This window comes from Podarcis raffonei, chromosome 11 (assembly GCF_027172205.1).
Source record: "Podarcis raffonei isolate rPodRaf1 chromosome 11, rPodRaf1.pri, whole genome shotgun sequence".
Classification (NCBI taxonomy): domain Eukaryota; kingdom Metazoa; phylum Chordata; class Lepidosauria; order Squamata; family Lacertidae; genus Podarcis; species Podarcis raffonei.
Window position 1 is genome coordinate 17593809 of NC_070612.1, and position 22228 is coordinate 17616036.

Genomic DNA, 22228 nt, shown 5'->3' on the forward strand with positions numbered 1-22228 from the left:
ATTCTATCCCTGATCTCTCAGAAAATAATATTTGACAAAACAGGGATCTGGATTGCATAATGCCAAAGTTTTGGACAATGCTCTTAACTAGTATTGGGACGCGGGTGGCGCTGTGGATAAAACCTCAGTGCCTAGGACTTGACGATCGTATGGTCGGCGGTTCGAATCCCCGCGGCGGGGTGAGCTCCCGTCTTTCGGTCCCAGCTCCTGCCCACCTAGCAGTTCGAAAGCACCCCTAAGTGCAAGTAGATAAATAGGTACCGCTTTATAGCGGGAAGGTAAACAGCGTTTCCGTGTGCTGCACTGGTGCTGGCTTGCCAGAGCAGCTTTGTCACGCTGGCCACGTGACCCGGAAGTGTCTGCGGACAGCACTGGCCCCCGGCCTCTTAAGTGAGATGGGCGCACAACCCTAGAGTCGGACACGACTGGTCCGTACGGGCAGGGGTACCTTTACCTTTTTACCTTAACTAGTATAAAAGTTATATTGAGTTGCAAATCAATATGCATCAACTGTTATAGCAAACAATTGGAATATGTGTTTATTCAGGAACTTCTATTATATGGTGCCGGGGGGGGCGGGGCGGGGGGGGAGATACTTGATTTATACCAATTATTATTTGATGTACTTTTCTGATATTCACTGATTTTAAATATTTTGATCTATTCACTTTTGAGTTTTTGTACTGAGGGCAGTTGCTTATACCTCTTTAAGATGACTGCTAGTGCTGCCTCTCATGCCATGTTTGCTGAAAGTTTTGTCTTATTTCACCTGTTGCATTCAGAATTTCACACAAGTATTACAAGAGTTGCTGTACAGTAACTATGATCTGAGACTATAGTATAGCATGCGCCCTCTTGTGGACAAATCCATATTTATACTTAGACACGTGCATGTGTAAGGATTACTTTTGAATGATATAATTAAATGGAAGCCCTTTTCCTATAACTTGTTTTATGAAAAGAAGATGACTTAATGTCTGTCTTATATGGATCAAAATGGATCAAAATAACCATAGAGAATCATCTGTATCAATAAAGCTGCTTATATTCTTACATCTTTTAAAAATATTTTCTTCAATCTTCAAATTTATTTCTTCTTCTTAAAGATACACAGTTCTAGCTGCAGAAGGTATACTATGATAATGAAGGGCATATGGAAATCTGCTTTAATACTGTCTGCTCTGATGACTGGCCAGGTTCTCCAGCAGAGGTCTTTCCCATTACATGCAACTTAATCATGTAACTGGAGATTGAATTAGGAACCTTCTGCGTGCTAAACCTTTGCTCTGCTACTGAACTACAGCCTTTTTCTTAATCCTCAGATGTCTCTAGAACAGTTATATTTGTTATATTGTAAATTCAAAGCCTACCAGCAACTGGACAAAAATAAGAGCAAAATAAGCTGTCATTTTTCATCATATAACTGATTCTTATGTATGTTATACTTTTGTTTGGATTTGTAATTGCCTTGTTCATTTTTTGGTAACAGCCCTTAAAGCTGCCAGTTGTAATTAGCATCCTGAATTAGTAATTTATGTAGCAGTGAGATGGATATGGTCCATGCCAAGTAAGTCTTGAATAGTAAGGTGAAACCCAGCATTGAGATGGAATATAACTGTATTTTCTCTTAGTACATTTTTCAGTACATTTTAATCTTTCACAACAAAATACCTTTATGTTGGTTGATTACTGTGTAAAATTACAGTAATGATTGGTTTGGCATCATCATTGGAGACAGCAAACACTGACCTTTCGGGGGGGTGAGGTGGAAGCATTTGAGAAATCTAAGGCATCCTACTTTGTCCTCTATCAAAACTTTGATCTTAAACTGGTGGGCTGGGACCCACTCCTGGGTCATGGCATGATCTAAGGTGGGTCACAAGAGCAGTACTACCACTGTACAAATATATGGGGGGGGGGAATAAAGAACCGGATCACCAAATGCATGTTTGGGTTAAAGGTTGGTCCTGCATCTAAAAAGTTGAAAATTACTGTGTTAAAAGAACAAGAGTTTTAGTAGGCTGAAATATAACTAGAGGATACTTTTGTTCTTAATTGCATTTCATGATAGCATAATCCTTTTGATTTTTTTTTAAATTGTTTCATTCCTAATGGGTGTTGAAATGTGGTAGTCATCTGAACTGTATGAAACTGAATGTGACTTGTCTAGATAAACACTCTCTAATTAGCCCCCATCCTGAAATTACATTATATTTGTTCTGTAAGTTGTCTGCAGAAAGTTAATCTAAACAGTTTCTGTTATAACACCATCATCCTGATCTAGCTAAGATCATCAGCTGTTAAAAAATATAGATAAATGCGGCACATACAGTTCCCCAATATGATCTGTCTTCCCTTTGCTACTCAGTAACTGGCCTGTGTGATGTATGGTGTATGTATTTTTGTGCTTTATGGTTTATTAACTTCTAAATAGCAGTCTGCCTGTAAGTTCCACAGCGATGATTGTGCAAAAGTTGCCTTTTGATATTCTATAAGACATTCTGTAGATGTTTGGAGATTAGTGAAACTAGCTAGGCATTAACTATATATGTAAAAGCAAATGCTCTTATTTCCAGTCTTTCACTTATTTCGATTTGTCATGTGCTCTGTATGGCTGAGAAACTTCATAGTATTGTGTTTTGTTAAATGGTCAGAATGTATAATTAAAACTTACTTGACATTAAAGGCTTATTTCACACTATGTAGAGATAAAGCCAGGTTTGTGACCAAGCATATCTACATCAGGAGCCACTCACTACTCCCTGACCCAAGTGATTTCCAATACTTTTTAAAAAGTCACATTTACACTTCAGATGTGCAATTAACTCACTTTATCTGCACATTAAAGAAAACAAATGTGTGAAAGGAAACTTTTTTACCTTGCTGATTTATAGTAATGGTTCATCAAGAAGTAACTGCTTTCACGTGTTAATTATTTAATCTAGAGGATCACTAGAGGCATGTGATTAGATTTTTCTAATTTCCAAACTGTGCAGGTAAATACACAAAACTGAATAACCTACACAAATTTTAATTGGCCACATGTTGGCTTTTTTTTGGGGGGGGTCGACTGGTGACTTTACAAACTGCTTACCTAGAAGAAGGTGTCATCCATGTAATGTCTATCTACAGAATCATGGCAGTTGTTTTCCTTGTGTTGAAGAAATCAGTAGATTCTTTACTTCTTATTTTTTTTACTATAGTTGCTGTAAGAATAATAAAGTTCAGTAAAATTAGTTTTTTACATACTTGGGAACTTCTTGGTGGTTCTTTGCAAAATAAGTATTTCTTTCTCATTCCAGTGCTTGGGAGATGGGAAGTAATGATAGCTGGCATCCGAACTAAGATCTGTGTGTAGGCACTACCATCCCAACATTTCAGGATGAATGGGGATATGCCTCATGTTCCCATCACTACTCTTGCAGGGATTGCTAGTCTCACAGACCGTAAGTATCTCTCTTGAGTTTTGTTACAATTCATTAATTAACCCATTTGGGGAGTAAAATTCTGAACTGCACATTTATTTTTATGGTGGGGTGGGTTTAGTTTTCTTAAAACTCTCTCTGCCCTTTGGCATTTTATGGGTTTCTCTTTATGTGTCAGTGGATAAAAGTTGGAGGGGTATTGGGCAGATGGCCATAGGGCCTTTGTGGAATCTGGTTCCTACTAAAGTATGCTTTATTCATAATTTAATAAAAACTTTGAGATTGAAACCTGCATAGTGAAATGCAGCTGCTACACTATAATCTCTATACTGCCTACCTTCCTCTTGGGCAGAAGGATGGCATTAAAGGTTCCTTTGTTCTGGTTTGAAATGAAAGCTGCAGCACCTTACTAGGCTCCCTTTGTGGATGGGTGATCACCTGCACACTCCTAAGCTCTTCATGTGGGAAGATAGTAGGGATTAGGAAATGCTTGTTTAGAGCATTGTTGATTTAGCTTTTGTGAAGTGAAATTGACAGGACATATAAAACAAAATATATTCCAGGGATATATGTACTGAAGTAAGGAGAGTGCCTAAACATCCCCCAAATTCATTTTTGAAGGTCTGTGCAACAGGGCACTGGTGCAGGTGGAACTGATAGTTTGACTGGTATGCATGATGCTTAATAGTGAAACTAGTTTTGAAATTAATGCACCTAGTCCAGTTATGGCATGGGTTTTGGCACTGGCAAAATACTGATTGTCACTAATGATGTAGTAGGCACTGTAACTGAGCACATTCCCAATCACAATCTGCACAATGCTCAAATTAGCAATGGGAGGTGGGGAGAAATGCTTTCTAAAACATTTATGTATTGGTGGAATAATGCAATTTTTTTTTTTTTACTCTTTTCAAAATAGTTTTGAACCAGCTTCCTCTTCCATCACCTTTACCTGCTACAACTACAAAAAGCTTGCTCTTTAATGGACGAATTGCAGAAGAGGTGAACTGCCTTTTGGCCTGTAGAGATGAAAATCTGGTTTCACAGCTTGTGCACAGCCTCAACCAAGTTTCAACAGATCATATGTACGTATTAAAAGTCACTTCACAAATTAATGTCAAAAAGTTTCAGTATAAACTATAGTAGAGGCAGGTTATAGATATTACTGTGTTGTTCTGTCCTAATAAAATGCAAGAATCTGTAGTTATTGAACATGGCTGTATATTTTTCAGCAACAGATGGCCACTTACCTATTATTGCACTGGATTAGATGCCAGCAATAAACTTCAGATTTGGTGCTGTAGTAACTAATTTCAAAGAAGGTGGTTTGAATGGATTTTAAACTAAGAATTATTTTAGAGAACAGGGAACTTAATCAGTGGCCTTGTACTGACAAGATGAAACATCTCACCAGGGTCTACACCCAATTATAATTTATTTGGAGAGATGCGGGAGAGGGCTGGATAAAAATGTACGTATTAGTTCTGAACAATTCTTAAGATTTCATAGAGAAAAAATTCTACTTAGGAAAGAGTTCTGGTCTGGGGAAAAGTGGCCCTAACATGAACTCCTAATGAATGTGTGGCTTATTGACCTGATGAAAATAGAATGAAGACAATATATTAAGTGTCTAAGCAAAGTAATCTTATGGGCAGTAGATAGAACAGTAGTGTAGGTGAGCTTAAGTATCCCGTCCGTTGACCTGCTTTTGGCATGTGAAAGCTGTATTTAATTTAGAGATGTATAATCCATATTTTTTTAAAGCTTGCTCTGAAGAGGAGGTCATAACCAGCTGGCACAGTGTGTTCCCATGACACTGAGCTGGGCCTAATCATAACAACTTGATCAAAAGTCCTGTAGGCATTTTTCATAGCTTCTCAAATAAAACACCATATTTTTCGCTCTATAAGACGCACCAGACCATAAGACGCACCTAGTTTTTGGAGGAGGAAAACAAGAAAAAAAATATTCTGAATCCCAGAAGCCAGAACAACAAGAGGGATCGCTGCGCAGCAAAAGCAGCGATCCCTCTTGCTGTTCTGGCTTCTGGGATAGCTGCGCAGCCTGCATTCGTTCCATAAGACGCACACACATTTCCCCTTACTTTTTAGGAGGGAAAAAGTGAGTCTTATAGAGCAAAAAATACGGTAGATCAGATCTGGTGCTCAGTTCTAAAGACAGCCAAGATGGTTGCTCTGACGCCAATTATTGACAGGCAAAATTGAGACAGGCAAAGTGTCTTTCTAATCAGAAACACAGTTGCCAGTATCGAGCCCAAAAGAACAATATAAAGTTTAAAATTTAGCTTCAGAATAAATTGGACAGAGGAATTGGTCAGACAAAACAAGATAATAGATAGCAACACAAAACTGGTTGTGTAGAGAAATTTGAGTAGATTCCATCCATAATTTACAGGATAGCTTACACAAAGATTGAGAGTGACTCTTCAGGATTGCAGTATTATTCATTGATACATCACATTAACCACGATGAGCAAAGGATTATTTATTTTTGACAATTTACATACTGCTTAATTACAATTGTCTCTTAGTGGTGTACAAGTAACTCAATACAATGACTTCCAGAACTCAGTGATTCTGGTTGTAACTGTCCAGAGTGCTGCCCATGTAATCTGACATAGAAACATGAGTTGCAACAGTTCCCATTGGAAAGAAAAAAGGATATGTGTTAATGATCTTGTACAAATTGTCAGTTTAGTAACTTCCTGTATTTTTGAAAAAAATCTCATCAGTCCCTGTTTGTTTATCTCCAATGCCAGAGAACTGAAAGATAACCTTGGCAGCGATGATCCAGAAGGAGATATACCAGTCTTGCTGCAGGCTGTCCTGGCAAGGAATCCTAATGTTTTCAGGGAGAAAAGCATGCAAAACAGATACGGGGTACAAAGTGGTGAGAGTTTTTATTCATTTTATTATTTCTAAGCAAGATAATATGCAGCTGTGTTACTTTTCATTGTGATACTCTAAACTGATTGTGGATACAATTCAGATTCTTATAGTTGGTTTTCTGTTATTATATGAAAATGTGCTGTGATTCAGATGAATTCGACACAAGAGCATTCACTTTCAAACAAGTGCATCTGTTCCTAGGGGAGTTACTTTTTTATGTTCTTCTGCAGTGCCTAGCATATCACTGGATCTAAGTAAATGTTAAGTAGTACAGCCACTTGAGGTTTATCCCGAGCCAAGTGTTTCAAGGTAGCAACCCAGTCAGATGGTCAGGGTGCTAATAATAATAATAATAATAATAATAATAATAATATGGTGATTATTATTAGCATAATATCTGACAAACTTTTGCTTTGGCCATTGCTCCATTTCCTTTGGAAGTACTGAGGAAATGAAAAGATGAAGCAAATTGGCAGCTCTAAACTTGCCCATACATTAGTAAGTTCAAATTATGGAGTGGATTTGAAACTATGCACATTATGATTTTGTGTATTGTCTGAATTGAACTATTCTTTTCTGACCTGTAGAATAAAGGGGTGGTATAGTATATTACTTTTTCTTCTATACCTTCAGTAGTAATCCAGTATTTCATGTGTGCTACATTAAGATAAGCACCTGTAACTGCTCTGAAAAATTGCAGAAAGCTGTAGGGCTATGTATGCCACTGAGAATGGATTTTGAGATGCTGGCCAAGTGTGTGTGTGTGTGTGTGTGTGTATGTGTGTGTGTGTGTGTGTGAGAGAGAGAGAGAGAGAGAGAGAGAGAGATGTTGCTCAGATACCATTGTCATATGCACAAATGTGTTTGATGCTTGTAATACTTTGTCTAGATAATAGCTATAGTTGAAGATATTTTGTAATAGTTATGACAACTGGAAAACAAAGCATTGGATTAAATATACAAGTAAGTAGATACTTTGATGTGACTTCTAAAACTTTTTTTTTTGTTTTAAGGAATGATGATGCCGCAGTACAAACTGTCTCAGAATTCCATGCATGGTAGTCCTGCATCTTCCAATTATCAGCAAACCACTATCTCTCATAGCCCTTCCAGGTAAATGAAGTTTGTAACATAGGATTATAATTTTTTAAGTCTGTATATAAAACCTATTTAATATTTTGAGTAAGGACTACTGTTTTTCTAAATATTGAAGTGAGGCACTTTGAACCCCAGACAAAACGCATAACTAGATGAACCATAAAAAGATGGCATACAGTATGATGCAAGGCTGTAGGGGTAGGATTCAGTAGAGTGTGCATCCAGAATTCAGATTTTCAACACTGAGTCCCTAACCTCTCAGAACTGTCTCAGTTACACCTGAAGTAATCCTCCCCCCCAGCAAGCATCCTTATTGGCAGTTCTCATGTCAACCTTTCCCTTAACAATTGATGCAATATGGGGGTTTAAGCAGCAGTTCACAAGATTATTGCAGGGATGTACATAAAGAGAAATTCTGATAGATTCTACGAAATTGCAATTGATTCTCTGTTAAGAAATGTCTGTGAAATAGTAATTTGGAAAGCAAAAATTAAAATGAACTTATGAAATACACAAGGACTGTTCTCCAAATATTTGGCAATAAAAGGAATTATTTGATATTTAATGCAAGGTGTGTTGACTTACTAAGGTCTTGGTATTATGCAAACAATGCACTTAAAATGCCAGGAAAACTTTTTAGTGTCTTCAATTACAATTTGAGGAGTTATTAGGAAACACATAGTATAATCAGTTAGAAAAGTTTGCTAGGATATACACGGACAAGGAAAGTACCATATTTTTCGCTCTATAAGACGCACCAGACCACAAGGCGCACCTAGTTTTTGGAGGAGGAAAACAAGAAAAAAAAATTCTGAATCTCAGAAGCCAGAACAGCAAGAGGGATCGCTTCGCAGTGAAAGCAGCAATCCCTCTTGCTGTTCTGGCTTCTGGGATAGCTGCACAGCCTGCTTTCGCTCCATAAGACGCACACATTTCCCCTTACTTTTTAGGAGGGAAAAAGTGAGTCTTATAGAGCAAAAAATACAGTAGTTAAGCACAGTTTATGACATTGGTTTTGAGATTTTCTGTAAGCAGCTTTTACTCAACAGCAGTGCTCACGATTTTATAGTGCTTGCACTTCTTTTTCCAATTTTCATTTACTTGTGCAAAGAAAAGGAGGAAATTTCTTAATTTTTATAAATTCATTAGTCAGACTTGTTTTTCTAAAATTTTATACAGGGTTCATTACAGATCTTAATGAATAATATATAATGATCTTTAAACAAATCAATTTTAGATTCTCACAGTCTGATCCCCTTGCTCTATCTAAATTATTGGAGGCATATTTGACAAACCAGTCTGCCAGTAGAAGCTCCACAAGGACTTTCACTAGTGCAACAGGACTCCCTCCCCCATTGATTCTTGGGGTGTGGGGTGGAAGAGCTCTCCAGACCGTGTCAGGGGAGGAGACCGTGGGCCATTCCTCCCTGGGATAATACTTGTCTTTCCTTAAGAATTTCCTCCTCTGAGAGATCTATATGGCCCTTCCATGAGTTGAAGAAGCTTTCTGCTCATGGAAGAGCACCTGTGGATCCAATCCATTAATTACTAGGAATTGTATTATCTGTTTATTGTATTGTATAGCATCTGTGAAATTCTTTAAGGAAAATCATGTTTAGATTGATGTTCATATATGCTTTGTTTGGATTTTATTTACAGTCGATTTGTGCCACCACAAACAAGCTCTGGTAATAGATTTATGGCACCACAAAACAGCCCTGTGCCTAGTCCATATGCTCCTCAAAGCCCTGCAGGATATTTGCCATATTCACACCCTCCAAGTTACACGCCTCACCCGCAGATACAGCAAGGTATTTATTTTCTCTGTGTCTTTGGAATATATATATGTACAGAGTTGGTTTTTGTTCATCTAGTCAATCTTAGAATTTGTGGAGTACTAGTTCTCAAAATCTGATCTCTGAAATATGTTTTTAGTTAAAGAAAACATAGAAACCACACTGATTAAATATAAAATCTGTTCTTGAAAAATTATGCTAGAAAATATTTAAACGTATGCATTCACTCTTATCTTCTCTTATTTCAGCTTCAGTATCCAGTCCCATTGGGATGAGGAATATACATGAAAATAAAGTTACAAGTCAGTTGTCAGGCAATTCAGCTAATCACCATGCTGATAATTCTAGACATGGCTCAAGTGAAGACTACCTGCAAATGGTGCACAGAATAAGCAGTGAAGTATGTAACAAATCATTTTAATGTTTTATAAACATTAAGGCATTGTTTCCCGAAAATAAATAAATAAATAAATAAATAAGTGTGTGTGTGTGTGTGTGTGTGTGTGTGTGTGTGTGTGTGTGTGTATCATCTATTGTGAATGTGTGTGTTAGGTACCTATGCTGTACATTAATTTTTGAAAGATGGAAAATTTTGTGCATACAGTTAAAACCTTAGCACAACTTCAGACTTTGTCTCCAGTCTGATTTTATAAATTAGTTCACTGAAAATGATAGAGAGCAGTAGAAACATTGCCTTTGGGTGCTTTTGTTTAATACTGTACTTGAATGACAAATATTTTATGGTAAAGCTATTACTTTTGGTCAAGTAACCTACAAAATGAGATTAGTATTGCTGATCCATAGTATGATGGTTTTTAAAGGAATACTTAAGCTTGTGTGATAACTTGTTGAATGCTTAGTTCCTCACACTTCCTGGTATGTTTCACATATTTTGAAAGCTTTTTTGGGTGCAGGGAGGGCATGATGCAATGTGAAACTGTTTTCAGGTTCTCAGGGAAATAGCTCCACATTGCATTTACTTTGAGAATGCATCACTGTAGCCCTAAACTGTTGATGGTGAGCCAGAGCTGTTTCATTCCCCTGGATGTAAGAGAAATAGAGTATCTCTCCTCGTCCTCTTGTAGTACTAGTTTTCCTCCCCTACTTCCTCCAAGCTCTTAAAAAAAGCTGGAGAAAGAGATGGAGGAGTGTTTTCTTCTCAATTGAGATTAAGTTTGCTAAGAAATGTTTTTCTCTTTAGCCTATGATTTGAACCACAAAATTTAGTAATGCTTTGTTCATAATTCTTAACTTTAATAGCTCGATCATACTACTATATGATGAATGCTTTTATTTTCATATACAGTGGTACCTTGGGTTACAAACACCTTGGGTTACAAACACTTCAGGTTACAGACTCCGCTAACCCGGAAGTAATACCTTGGGTTAAGAACTTTACCTCAGGATGAGAAAAGAAATTGTGCGCCAGTGGTGTGGCAGCAGTGGGAGGCCCCATTAGCTAAAGTGGTACCTCAGTTTAAGAACGGTTTCAGGTTAAGAACAGATCTCCGGAACGAATTAAGTTCGTAACCAGAGGTACCACTGTAAAATGAAGTCCTTGTTGTTGCTAATATGTGGCATGACAGAGAAATTGCACTGGTAATTATCCTTGTGGCAACTTCATAAAAAGCAAAAACAGGAAGTCATTGAAAAAATTGCTCCTTTCTAATAATCCACTAATATGATCCCTAGGAGGGTGATTCTTCAGTAAGGAACACTGCATCGTTTTCCTTGAGATCACCACAGTCCGTATGTTCTCCTGCTGGAAGTGATGGAACCCCTAAAGGTAACTGTATGACTCTTTGATACTGTTGTAGATAAGAAACCTAGATCTGTGCCAAAAGTTCAGGACAAAGAACGTTCAGGACAGAAAACTTTTGGATTTCTAACAAGAACAGGACTATGTTAGATGAAAGACTAACTCAACAATAACTTTTGATACACCTTGAAAATTGACAGTCTTTCAACACATTGCCCATGTGGAGGGCTAAAGTGTATTTCAAGAGAGAGGCTGTTTCACTGTATCATAGTTTATAGTTTATTTTTAAGAAAATATAAATAATATGGCGCATTTATTCTGGATATTCCTGGTTACCTTCTACATAAAAAAAACCCTCCAGGTTTCAGATTCATAACTGTTTATACCTTTCATAACCCTCATACTGCTTAGAGTTTTGGCCTATCAAGCAGAATGCAGCTTGCAAAGCCATCTGTTTTTCCTCCCTCCCTCCCTCTTTTCTTTTTATTTTACAGTGATGGGAAGGGCTTGGAGGGCCACCTGGTCTGATGCCTATAACTTAAATGAAGCCTTTTCCAATATGCCTTTTACTACAGCTCCCATCAGCTCTAATCATCATGGTCGGAGTTGGAGTTGATGGGAGTTTTAGTCTATAACATCTGCAGGGCACCAGGTTGGGCAAGTCTGGCTTTAGTGGGTCACAGGTTTTGCAGGCCTGCCTCACAGAGTTGGACACTGAAAAAATAAATATCAGGATTCTTTACCTTACTTCCTGCCCTCAAAAATTGTTATTCAAGCTTGGTCAACACTAATTCCTGATGAAACTGAAAATCCAAAAAGTTGAAAAAACAATTCCAATTAGAAGTTTCAAAAAACTAAGAACATGTACTTTTTGTCAGTTCATGTTCACTATGTACTTTCTTCTTCATGATACCATTAAATTTTTAGTCACATTGTTGGGAAAGAAACATGTTTAGACCACTTGTTGGCTTAATAGTTTAGCTGAGCTCAGATATATAGTTAGTTGCTGTACAACCTGAAGAATTTATAATATTCGGTTACATCTTTTGTTGAATGCAACTCCTCTTTCTTTCCTTTACATCATAAAGATATTGTATGTGGGAAATGTCTTCTATGTACATTAATGTGTTTGAATGTGTGGCAGACTGTTTTCTAATATTTTCTGAAGTTACAGAACTCCAGCACTGCCTGTCTTAAATAAAACCTTTATCTCTATTGTTGATGTATAGTGCTATAATCCCCCCCATAGTATTGCTGCCCTTCTACCAGTGTTAATTAATTTTTGCGATGATAGATAAAGCTCCCTTTATCCCTGGCAGCTAAATGCATCACTAAATAAGGTCACCCGTGCAATCTAGGCAAGGAGAAGGGTGTTCCATAACATGAGAATCCAACACCAAGAGCACGTTTTGTTCTTCATCCTATTTATTTTCAACCTGTTTAGTGACAAGATGTACATTAAGAGTGCTAGTAAGGGGCAGATTGAGTTGACCGTAGAGATTATTACTGGACAAAGAAGGCAGCCCCTTAGATAATACCAGTCAGATATAGATAGTATCTAAAAAAGAAATTATTCTATGTTTATAATGTTTATGTTTTTGTTTATAATCTGCACTTTCATAAAATATAGCAGGGTAGATTACAACACATAAAATATGATGAAATAAATCTTAAAAACAGACATAATGCATAATTAAAAATATCAACAGATACTGGTTGATTAAAAAGAAAAAATCAGCCTGCCCTAACAGTACTGTTTTCAGAATACTTCTGAAGGCAGGCGGGAATGGTTCTCCTTGAACTGCTACAGGTGTGCAGTTTAAAGGACAGGGCCTCCCACAGGCCAAACCTGTTGAGGCCCTCCATCTCACTGTGGAATGATTGCAAAGGGCCGTTGACACAATTTTTACCAAGTTAACTCAAAGCGACTTACAATATATAAACAAATGCATACATTAAAGCTGGAATAAAAAAACCCCAAAAATATGAAATCAGTTTTTCAAAAGCTGGAAAAAAACATCCCACCCATTCAAGGAAGCCATAGATAATTAAAAGCCAAATGCCTTTTTTTTTTTTTGCTGGCGCCTAAAAATACGTGATGATAGCACCAGCTGAGTTTCTCTGGGGAGAGCATTCCACAAGTGAGGAGCTACTACTGAGAAGGCCCATTCTCATGATTCCACTCTCTAGACCTCCCATGGAGCAGGGTGGATGGGTGGGTACCTGAAGAAGGGCCTCAGATTATGATTACAGGTTCCAGGTCAGTACATATGGGGAAAGATGGTCTTTACAGGCCAAAACCAGCACTTCAAATTGGGCCTGGAAACTAATTGGGAGCCAGTAAAGTTGGGTCAGGATTGGTTTTATGGGCTCACATTGTTGTGCACTTGTGAGCAAATTGGTTGCTAAATTATGCACCAGCTGCAGTTTCCAAACTGCATTCAAAGGCAGCCCCACATATAATGCATGGTAGTAATCTAATGTATAGGTCACCAGAGCATATACAACCGAAGTTGGACTAAAGGTAAAAGGTAAAGGACCCCTGGACGGTTAAGTCCAGTCAAAGGTGTCTATGGGGAGCAGCGCTCATTTCTTTTTAGCCAAGGTAGCCGGCATTTGTCTACTTGCACTGGTGTGCTTTTGAACTGCTATGTTGGCAGAAGCAGGGACAGAGCAATTGGATCTCACCCCATTGCACGGATTCGAACCACCGACCAACCGATCGGCAAGCCCAAGAAGCTCAGTGATTCAGACCACAGTGTTACCTGCTGTTGGACTATCCATGTCCAGATAGGGGAGTAACTGGACCTCCTGTTGAAACTGATGGAAGCAGCATGACCAAGAGCACTTGAGCCTCAAGTGACAGTAATGGATCCAGAAGTACCACCAAGCTATGAACCTGCTCCTTCAGAGGGAATGTAACCCTATCCAGATCAGGCTACTTCCCATTCACCAGTCTAGGGAACCACCCACTAATGGTACCTCAGTCTTCTCTGGATTGAGCTTCAGTTTATTGGCTCTCATCCAGTCTATTAATGAGGCAAGACATTGGTCCAACATATCCACTGTCGCAGCTGAAAATATAAAGAAGATGAGCTGTGCGTCAGTAGCATATTGCTGATAATGTACTCAAGACTTGAGATGACCCCACTCAGTGATTTCCTGCAGATGTCGAACAACATGGGGAATTAATCTGAATTCTGTGGAACCCCACATTGAAGACTCTATGGGACCGGATGACACTCCCCAAGCACCACCTTCTGGAAACAATCATCCAAGTAGTATTGGAACTACTACACAGGGATGCCACCTACCCCCAACTCAGACAGCCATTCCAGAAAGATAATGTGGTCAGTGGTATTGAAAGCTGAGATTAAAGACAAATAACGGACACACACACTCCTTTCTCCCGACAGAAGTTAAAATACAGGATGACCAAAGCAGTTTCCATCAGGATCCCTAAGTCTCAAAGGGCAGACTATCTTAATCACTCCCCCACCCTTGCAGTGGGAATACTGCTAGCTTCACTGGGAAGTCCAATCTTCACTAGGAAGTGGCCTGACCATGACAACAGAGTCACAGAGACACCTACCCGCTGCTATTTATAGACCACCCCTCTCCCCACTTGGAGCAAAGACAAAGTAAAGGGTATCTGAGACAGCTGCCATGGAGGCCATGAAATTGTGAGCTGCTCCAACTGCAGGCTTGGCATGGTTGCTGAAATCACCCAGAATTATTATTTGGGATTCCTACAACACCACGCCCAAGACTTGCTCAGTCAGGGCAGCTTGGTGGGTGGTAAAACAACAACAGCATGCCCAATGTGTCCCTAAGACCCAGAGTCAGATGCAGATCCTCTGGTCCATCCCTGGGGCATAGAGATTTCCCTATGAGGGAGAATGAACTTTGATGAACCACAGTAATCCCATCTCTCTAGCCTGGGTTGGTGCTGCACTGAGTACACAGTGGGACAGAACTGGGAAAGATATGGCTCACCCTTCTCTCCTGCTCACACCTTATTGTGAAAAGGATTTCATGGAGTTGGAAAATATTCAGAAAAGGGCAACCAAAATGATCAAGGGGATAGAGCAAATCCTCTATAAGGAAAGGTTGCAAGATTTGGGACTTCATTGTTTACAGAAAATGCGACTAAGAGGTTACATGATAGAAGTTTATAAAATTATGCATGGCATAGAGAAAGTGGATAGAGGAAAGTTTTTCTCCCTCTCTCATAACACTAGAACTTGTAGACATACAAAGAAGCTGAATGCTGGAAGATTCAGGAAATGTAAAAAGAGTACTTCTTTACATATTGCACCATTAAACTAAGGAATTAACTCCCACAGGAGGCAGTGATGGCTACCATCTTGGATGGTTTTAAAAGAGGATTTGACAAGTTCAGGAGAGGGAGTCAGTAGAGCTTTCAATGGCTACTAGCTATGATGGCTGTGCCATCAGTAATGGTTATGAATACTAGTTTTTGGAAACCACAGGAGGGAATGGTGCTCTTGTGCTTGGGTCCTGCTTGTTGGTTTCCCACAGGCATCTGATTGGCCACTGTGAGAACAGGATGCTGGACTAGATAGGTCACTTAACTGATCCAGCAGGCTCTTCTTATATTCTTTTTTCTTGGTAATGCACACCCTGGTCAGCACCTTTATCAACAATTAGATCATGTGTGAGCATGGTCTTATTATTCATTAACCTAGAATTTAGCACCAGCACCACTTAGCTTTTGAGCACAGTGGATGAGCACCCAACAGTGTCATGGGGCTGTGGAGATGCAGATACAAGCACCAGATGCAAGTTGTCTCCATTGTCTGCACCTTTTATGATGCCTACCATTCCCTTCAATTCCCATTATTAAATGGTGCATGTTTATTCCATGCTTTTAAAAAGTATTTTCTTTGCCTTAGCTTGTTTAATTGATACTTCCTGAGAAGTGGTTGAAAAATGGAATAGTTGTGATTTGATACCAAGTTCCAGCATTAAAAGTCCATCTATTTGACATCCAAGAATAGGTGGGCACTAGATGAAGAAACAAAGCCTAAATCACAAGCTAATCAAATGGTTAGCATTTGTCCTAACATATTTGCAGATCTTGCATGATAGGAGCCATATATGTTGATCATATTTTACAGTTGGCATTAGAAGAAGCTTAATGGGAATGGATAACCACTACTTTGCTTGTAGGTGGCAGACAATATTTTTCTTCATAGGCTTGAATATTAGTTTACATTTATTGCACTGTATTAGACCAAAGGCATGCCTTTAATACCATTATTTTAAAAAATGGCAGGCTAGTTCTTACCCCTAAAATATTAGAGAGGGGTGTGTGTGTGTGTGTATTCATTCATCCACGCCTGGTTGGCTCTTTCAACAATATAGTGGTATCTCGTGTTACGTACTGACCCCCTTATGAATGCTGCAGGTTATGCACTCCGCTAACCTGGAAGTAGATGCTGCTTGTTGCGACCTTTGCCCCGGGATGTGAGTGGAAGTTGCGCTCCAGCAGCATGACAGCAGTGGGAGGCGCCATTAGAGAAAGCACGCCTCATGTTACAATCGGTTTCCTGTTACGACTGGACCTCTGGAACGGATTAAGTATGTAACACGAGTACCACTGTACTTCTGTTTGTTTCAATAATTTGTTACAGGTAAGTAATTTCTATTTCAGGAATTAGATCTATTCCTGATCATTCTTGAAAAGAAGTAAAAGTGTTGATGCCAACAAACCAATTTTTTGACTTTAAGAATGTTTCCGTTTGTCCTGATCCAGGGAAAATTCTGAAACAGACTTCTGTATGTTTATGTTATGCAGAGGCTCACCCAGGCTCACTCAAACTGGCTGAATGAATGTTTATACACACACTAGGATGTGGATGTTCACTGAGGCACCACTTGCTATGCGTGACTAGTTTTCTGTGGGTAGAGCTGGAACCAGGGCCTTTAGCTCTTGTGTTTCTTTTTTAAGGAAAGTTTGAATTGGTTAACCAGTGTATGAAGACTGATAGCAAACTTTAAATGCTTATTGATTTTGTTTCAACCCTAGAGTGGCATTAAGTTTATAATACGTTACCTTGTAAATTAGATCTTTACAGTGTCTGTTATGCTGCATGTATGTTGCAGAGATGATCCGTTCTCTAGCTCCATATGATCGTCAAGTGTATTTAAACTGTTATGCCTTGAATTGGAGGCAAGGTTGACTAGATTGATAATCTCCATAAGGTTTGTATTCTGCAAATCTGCTGATCTTCTAGAATTTCTAGACTGGTGGAAACCATTCTGCCTTGGAAAAAGTTGTTAGAGACGGAATAAGAATATCAACACTTGGTAGGGGTCACACTTTTTTCAAGAGTGAAGAGCAGCATCAGTCCACAAACATGAAGAATGATCAGGAGTTTTCTTCATGATAAAAATAAAGGAGAAATAAAAGAAAATCCTGTATGGCATGTAAAACTTTGTTTCTTGGTGTCTTGCCTTCATCTTATATCACATTTTAAATAGAAGATGGGCCTTATCAATGAACTTATATATTTACTTGGAGACTCTTGAACAGGTCTTTCCCCGTAATAATAAATTATTATTATTATTATTATTATTATTATTATTATTATTACTACTACTACTACTACTACTACTACTACTACTACTACTACTTGTAGACATTAAATATTGCCCCTAGAAGTTTCTGGCTTGCCTGAGGGCCACTTAGTTATTAAATAAATTTTGTTATACTTTTACTTGTACTAATATAATTGAGAAGGCATCTAACTGACTATAGAATAATAACTCATTTAACTCTATGGAATAATAGTTCTGGGGTCATCTGTACTTGGACAATATATTCACTGAAACATATTGTAATAGTTTGTGTGACTAGTGACTCCTCAATACCAAATACTCAGTACTAAATCAACAAAGTTTTTATTCTTTCATTCATTGCCACGCAGAAAAAGCTGACATGTTTTGGATTCCAGTGTGTTGTTACATGGGATATTCATTGTTCTCTATATACAAGTCTGTGAATTAATTTCCGGATACTAGGTGAGGGCTTGAAAAGTCCCTTCCAGCTGTGACCAGTCCCATCTAAAGGGGGAAAAGAAAAATGAAGGCGCCATCTGGAGCGATTTGTTTCTTCAATTAGTGGAAATATCGATATAGTGGCAAAACTTACACTTTTAGGATCCCCAAATATGTACTATATTGTCACACTTTTATGGATGGGGAAACATCACAGTGAAGGTGAATTTCAACTATAGAGACTGCAGAATATTTGCTTAATAGAGGTGAAGCACCTGAGACTCGCAGGATCATCTTAAGAGAAGACTTATTAGTACTTTGGGGAAAAGAAGCATAAATACCAAAGTGATGTAGATTTACTACCTGACTAGTGGATTATCTATTAACAAGCAAACTGATGGAGCAGTGAGCCTTTGCAAGTTTTGGATTGTTCCTGAACCTGAAAGTTGCTGATACCAAAGAAGCTGAGTCACCTGTTGTTGGATGTATTGAGGCTGCACATGAACATGAGGCTAGAGAAGCAATTGAAAATGTCCCTGCTCATGGGAGAGTGCTTGGCTAAGGATAAACCACTCATAGACGCTATCAGACAGATTATGCTGCCTAGTGAAATATCTGGAAAAGGGGGCTCTTGCATCTCTGTAGAGTATACTTATAAGTTTGAGTTGATGCTTGGTCATCAACACAATCCAAATTTCTGCAAGCCCCACCTACAATCATCTGCAAAAGCATTCTTCAGAAGACAAGACTGTTTATAACCATCCAAAATTCAGCAAAATTCTCTACTGGTAACTTAAATAACAAATATTGCAACATCTCAGATTTAGATGGGACCTAACTGAGTCAACTAGCCCAACTCCCTTTCTGGTAAAAGATAACTATTTGTAAAGCATCCTTATTTGATGCTTATCATTGGGGGGGAAAAGGAGAGGAATTCTTCAATCTTCCTATTCAGCTTTTTAAATTGCTGGATTTATTGTATCACAAAGTAGCGGAGCAGTAAGGATCCCTAATTAAAAAAAAGCTAATTGCTTTCTGAGAATGAGTTCATATAAGTACTTTGAGTGCTGTTATAGTAAATAGTGTGTGTTTATCTGAAGTTCTAACTGTGCAGCCTTCTCAGATGTACTTAAAAAAACACACACCCTAAGATGTAGAGCAAAATTTAGAATGTGATTGGTGATTCCCAAAGTTCAGCACTAGTTGGTAATCCCTGTGACACTTTCCCCTGAGGCTGCAAGCCCTTTTTGCAGCTACAGTGCTGCCCTAGAGAAGTAAATGCTTCCTTTGGAATGTAGAGTTTGGGGCATTACAGATTAATCACTATTAATAGATTGTGTCTCGTGCAGAAACATGCTATCAAGGCTCACAAATTTACAGGCTGGAAGATGGAGAAATGGCAGTAAATAACTGCAAAAATGCAAAGAGAAAGAAGATGAATAAACCACACACAGAGAGGCAGAGATCCATGTTTTTAATGTGGACTCTATTTTAAATTTAACATTATTGCATTACTTATATAAACCTGAAGACCTAAGTAATTTGAGTTTGAATACAACTTCTGTTAGTTACTTCACAGAATGTGACCTATCTGCTACTGTGTTAAAGCATTCAGTTGCTGGCAGTACCATGAACTACTACAAATTCTCTATCACTGTGCTTCACTAGCTGAAAATACAGCAGTGGCATACAATTTAATCACCCTTTTCTACCTCTGTACTTAAGTAGAGGAAGAACCTTATATGAGGAAATTGTTGTGGATGTTAAACTTTGTGTGTTACTTCAGACACTTTTTAGATAGCACAGGAGGGTAGTGGGTAGTGTGTCAGTGCAAATGAATGCCTTTAATTAGTATAGGATGTAATGGCAAATGGACTCTACCAACATCTTTCACATAAATGGGCAATCTTGGGGGGGGTAGTTAACAAACAATAACAGTAGGCAACATGGCAAAAGCAATACTTTCAGCTGTTTGTAAGTAGAAAATGTATTGGTATGTAAAAATTATGCCAGACTCATGTGAGAGGCCTGTTCCAGTTGCTGAAAGACGCAAAACCAGCTAATCTATTAGAGTCATTTTCCTTTCTCAGATCCTTAAGAGTAGGGAACTCGCATGACGCTGCATGTGTGTATGTGTGTATGGATGTGTGTTAGTTGCAGTCCGATTTGCCTGTCTACAGCTCATTATTTTGGGCTTTGATCACTGGACTCTAGTGAGAAGCTAGCTATCTTTAAACTTTGTTCTCCCCTATGGCCTTGGATGCATTTTGATTAACTCCATTCTTTAATAGCTGAAGCCCTGCCCCAGTTGAGCACAGTCCCAAAATGGTTTCTACCTCTTGGTACCTCTCATGTTAGATATGGATTGCTAAATTGCTAGGAGTTACAGGCATCTTTTACTGCAGATATTATAGGTGGGTTGTAGTGAATATTACAGACCTCAATATTCCTCTAAACTGAGTTTTTGCCATTTTGTAAGTGCAAATATCTGTACAAGTACAAATTACTAATAAAGACTATTTTTGTGTGCTTTCATAGAAATGTGAACCAACATAACTGTTCAGTTTTTCTGAATTATTATTCTAGGATCAAGACCACCTTTAATACTTCAGTCTCAGCCTCCACCTTACTCATCACCTAGAGATGTTCCCCCAGACATATTATTAGATTCTCCTGAAAGAAAGCAAAAGAAACAAAAGAAAATGAAGTTAGGCAAGGATGAAAAAGACCAGACTGAAAAAGCTGCAATGTATGATATCATTAGCTCTCCATCTAAGGACTCTACTAAACTTACGTTAAGACTTACTCGTGTAAGATCTTCAGATATGGACCAGCAGGATGATATGCTTTCTGGTTTGGAAAACAGTAACGTGTCAGAAGGGGACATTTCCTTTAATGTGCAGTATCCAGGACAGACTTCTAAAACACCAGTTACTCCACAGGATATTAATCGCCCATTAAATGCTGCTCAGTGTTTGCCGCAGCATGAACAAACAGCATTCCTTCAGGCACAACAAGTGCCTGTTTTACAACCGAACACTTCAGTTTCTGCAAAACAACCTCAAAATCCTTTGGTACAGACGCATCAACAGGTTTCACAACATGGAACTATCACGCCATATGATGAAGTAGAATTGGATGCATTGGCTGAAATTGAACGGATAGAACGGGAATCAGCTATTGAAAGGGAACGGTTTTCAAAAGAAGTGCAAGACAAAGGTAAAACTGTTGCGTATGTGCTGTATTTATATTTAATCAAATTTCCTATCCCCTAGAAGTCCTTGAAAATAAACCATAATCTCCATATAACTTCACATTCTTAGTACAGAGTTGGTGATTAGTGGTGTCTAAATATTTAGAGAACAAACTTGTAGTGTGACAAATCTCTCTTAAACCAAAAAGGAATACAATTTAGGTTGTAATCTTGTCTATACTCACTTGGAGATAAGTGCTATTGAACTCAATTGGATTGACATAGGATAGGGCTGTTTACTGTAACTTGCATTTCTCTTCTCAAGAGTAGAGCAAGGGATAAGGGAAAAGCTTTGTAATTGATGATAGCCACTTTTTGCAGCATTCATCCTGTAATGCATTTGTTAAGGTGGGCAGACTTTCAGCTTGCAGGATCTGGTTTTTGTGTGTGTATATTTCCCAGAGCCAGTTACAACATACTGGTGGTGAATCTAGCTGGAAAAAATGTGGCTGGAGCTGGACACAATTGCAGTGACCTTCCTTTATCAGTAGACATTTACATCTGAACTACACACCAGAGACTTAACATCACACAAAGATCTTGTTACAGTGATTGCATTTAGTATATTATTTTTCTAAACATCATAATCCAATGCTGATCAATTCTCCCTTGTGCTCCCCCCTCATTACCTCAAGTGATGAGAAATAAGAAGAAAAGAAGGTAGGGAGAGAATGGAACTAATATCAATCCTGTGCTTGTTTAACCAGAAATAAAACTAGTAACATCTTGCATTATCAAAATAACAGACTTGCGAACCTACTCTACAGTGGTGCCCCGCAAGACGAACGCCTCGCAAGACGGAAAACCCGCTAGACGAAAGGGTTTTCCGTTTTGGAGGCGCTTCGCAAAACGAATTTCCCTATGGGGTTGCTTCGCAAGACGAAAAAATCTTGCGAGTCCCCGCGGGTTTTTTTCGCTCCCCCCCCTTTCCTAAGCCGCTAAGCCGCTTATCAGCTGTTCTGCTG

The 22228-nt window shown here is 38.6% G+C and overlaps 1 protein-coding gene across 3 annotated transcripts in view; it reads left to right on the plus strand.

The window, feature by feature from the left end:
* Positions 1-22228, plus strand: part of NIPBL (NIPBL cohesin loading factor) — a 122445-nt gene that overhangs the window by 51927 nt on the left and 48290 nt on the right. For 2 of the 3 annotated variants that reach the window (XM_053408425.1, XM_053408424.1), the window contains exons 2-9: positions 3303-3446; positions 4345-4510; positions 6205-6335; positions 7348-7447; positions 9092-9243; positions 9477-9628; positions 10921-11014; positions 20597-21229. In XM_053408425.1, the coding sequence (XP_053264400.1) occupies positions 3383-3446; positions 4345-4510; positions 6205-6335; positions 7348-7447; positions 9092-9243; positions 9477-9628; positions 10921-11014; positions 20597-21229 (1492 nt within the window). In that variant the 5' untranslated portion in view covers positions 3303-3382. The remainder of the gene's footprint in view (positions 1-3302; positions 3447-4344; positions 4511-6204; positions 6336-7347; positions 7448-9091; positions 9244-9476; positions 9629-10920; positions 11015-20596; positions 21230-22228) is intronic. The other variant, XM_053408427.1, reaches the window with a different exon arrangement.